The 1,002-nt window shown below is 58.6% G+C and overlaps 1 protein-coding gene across 1 annotated transcript in view; it reads right to left on the reverse strand.

Moving 5' to 3' along the window:
* PTGER2 (prostaglandin E receptor 2 (subtype EP2), 53kDa) overlaps positions 1-1,000 on the reverse strand; it is a 3,365-nt gene extending 2,365 nt beyond the window's left edge. Inside the window, exon 1 of the mRNA XM_010081419.1 lies at positions 242-1,000. Within this exon, the coding sequence (XP_010079721.1) occupies positions 242-1,000 (759 nt within the window). The remainder of the gene's footprint in view (positions 1-241) is intronic.
* Positions 1,001-1,002: the final 2 nt, after the last annotated feature.

Consider the following 1,002-nt stretch of genomic DNA (forward strand, 5'->3'; position numbering starts at 1 on the left):
CCCATCCTCCTGCCAGCACTCAGGATACGGGGGGAGATTCTCCCAGTTCCCCCTGGGATGTGTTAATTCCCCAGAGTTCATGGCAGACCCAGGGTCTCCTGAGCTTCAGGAGGAGCTAAACCTTGACCTCAACCCTTGAGGTTTGGGCAGGGGAGTGGGGGGAAGCCTTATAAAGGGAGGGAGAGAAAAGGGGGTACTGGGGAAGGGGACCCCACCCCAGGGGAGAGGTGGTCGCACTCACCGTGAATGGCAGGGAGCAGATGACAAAGGTGATGGTCATGATGGAGAGGAGAAGGAGATGGTCGATCTCCTCAGCCATGGAGAACATGCTGGCTGCCCGGGGCTGCTCCAGAGTGGCCAGCCGGCGCGTCTTCTGCCCGCGGCGATGCATACGGACCAGGTTGACGATGACACTGAGGTTGCAGAGCAGCACAGAGAGGATGAGGAAGAGGAGCAGGGTAGCATAGAGAAGCGAGAAGGTGACATCCAACCTGGACACCTCCCTGCCTCCATTGTCTTGGATGTAATCCAGGTGCATCTGGATGAAGCACCAGGTACCGGGGCAATACTGCACGTATTGCCCAAAGCCCACCAGCGGCAAGGAGCAGAAGGCGGCGGAGAAGGTGTAGATGGCAGGCAGGGCAACCAAACCCGTACGGGGGCTGAGAAACCGCTGGTAGAAATAAGGCTGCCCCAGGGCCAGGCATCGCTCCAGAGCCATGGCGAAGAGGATGAGCATGGTGGCGAGCCCGAAGAAGCTCATGGCAAAGCCAAAATAAAGGCAGATGTGTCCTCCTTGAGCCAGGGCGGTCAAAGTGAGGTTGCGATGATACGAAGCCAAGACAAAAGGGCTGACGGAGCAGGTGCCCAACAGATCGGTGACCACCAAAGCCAGCACCAGGACGTGGAAAAGGGACGGAGGACGAGCACGGTGACCACGACGACACCGCAACAACAACCCCAAAGCCAGGAGATTGCCCAAAAGCCCAGCGGAGAACATCA

Source organism: Pterocles gutturalis, unplaced genomic scaffold (assembly GCF_000699245.1).
Source record: "Pterocles gutturalis isolate BGI_N339 unplaced genomic scaffold, ASM69924v1 scaffold25894, whole genome shotgun sequence".
Taxonomy (NCBI): domain Eukaryota; kingdom Metazoa; phylum Chordata; class Aves; order Pterocliformes; family Pteroclidae; genus Pterocles; species Pterocles gutturalis.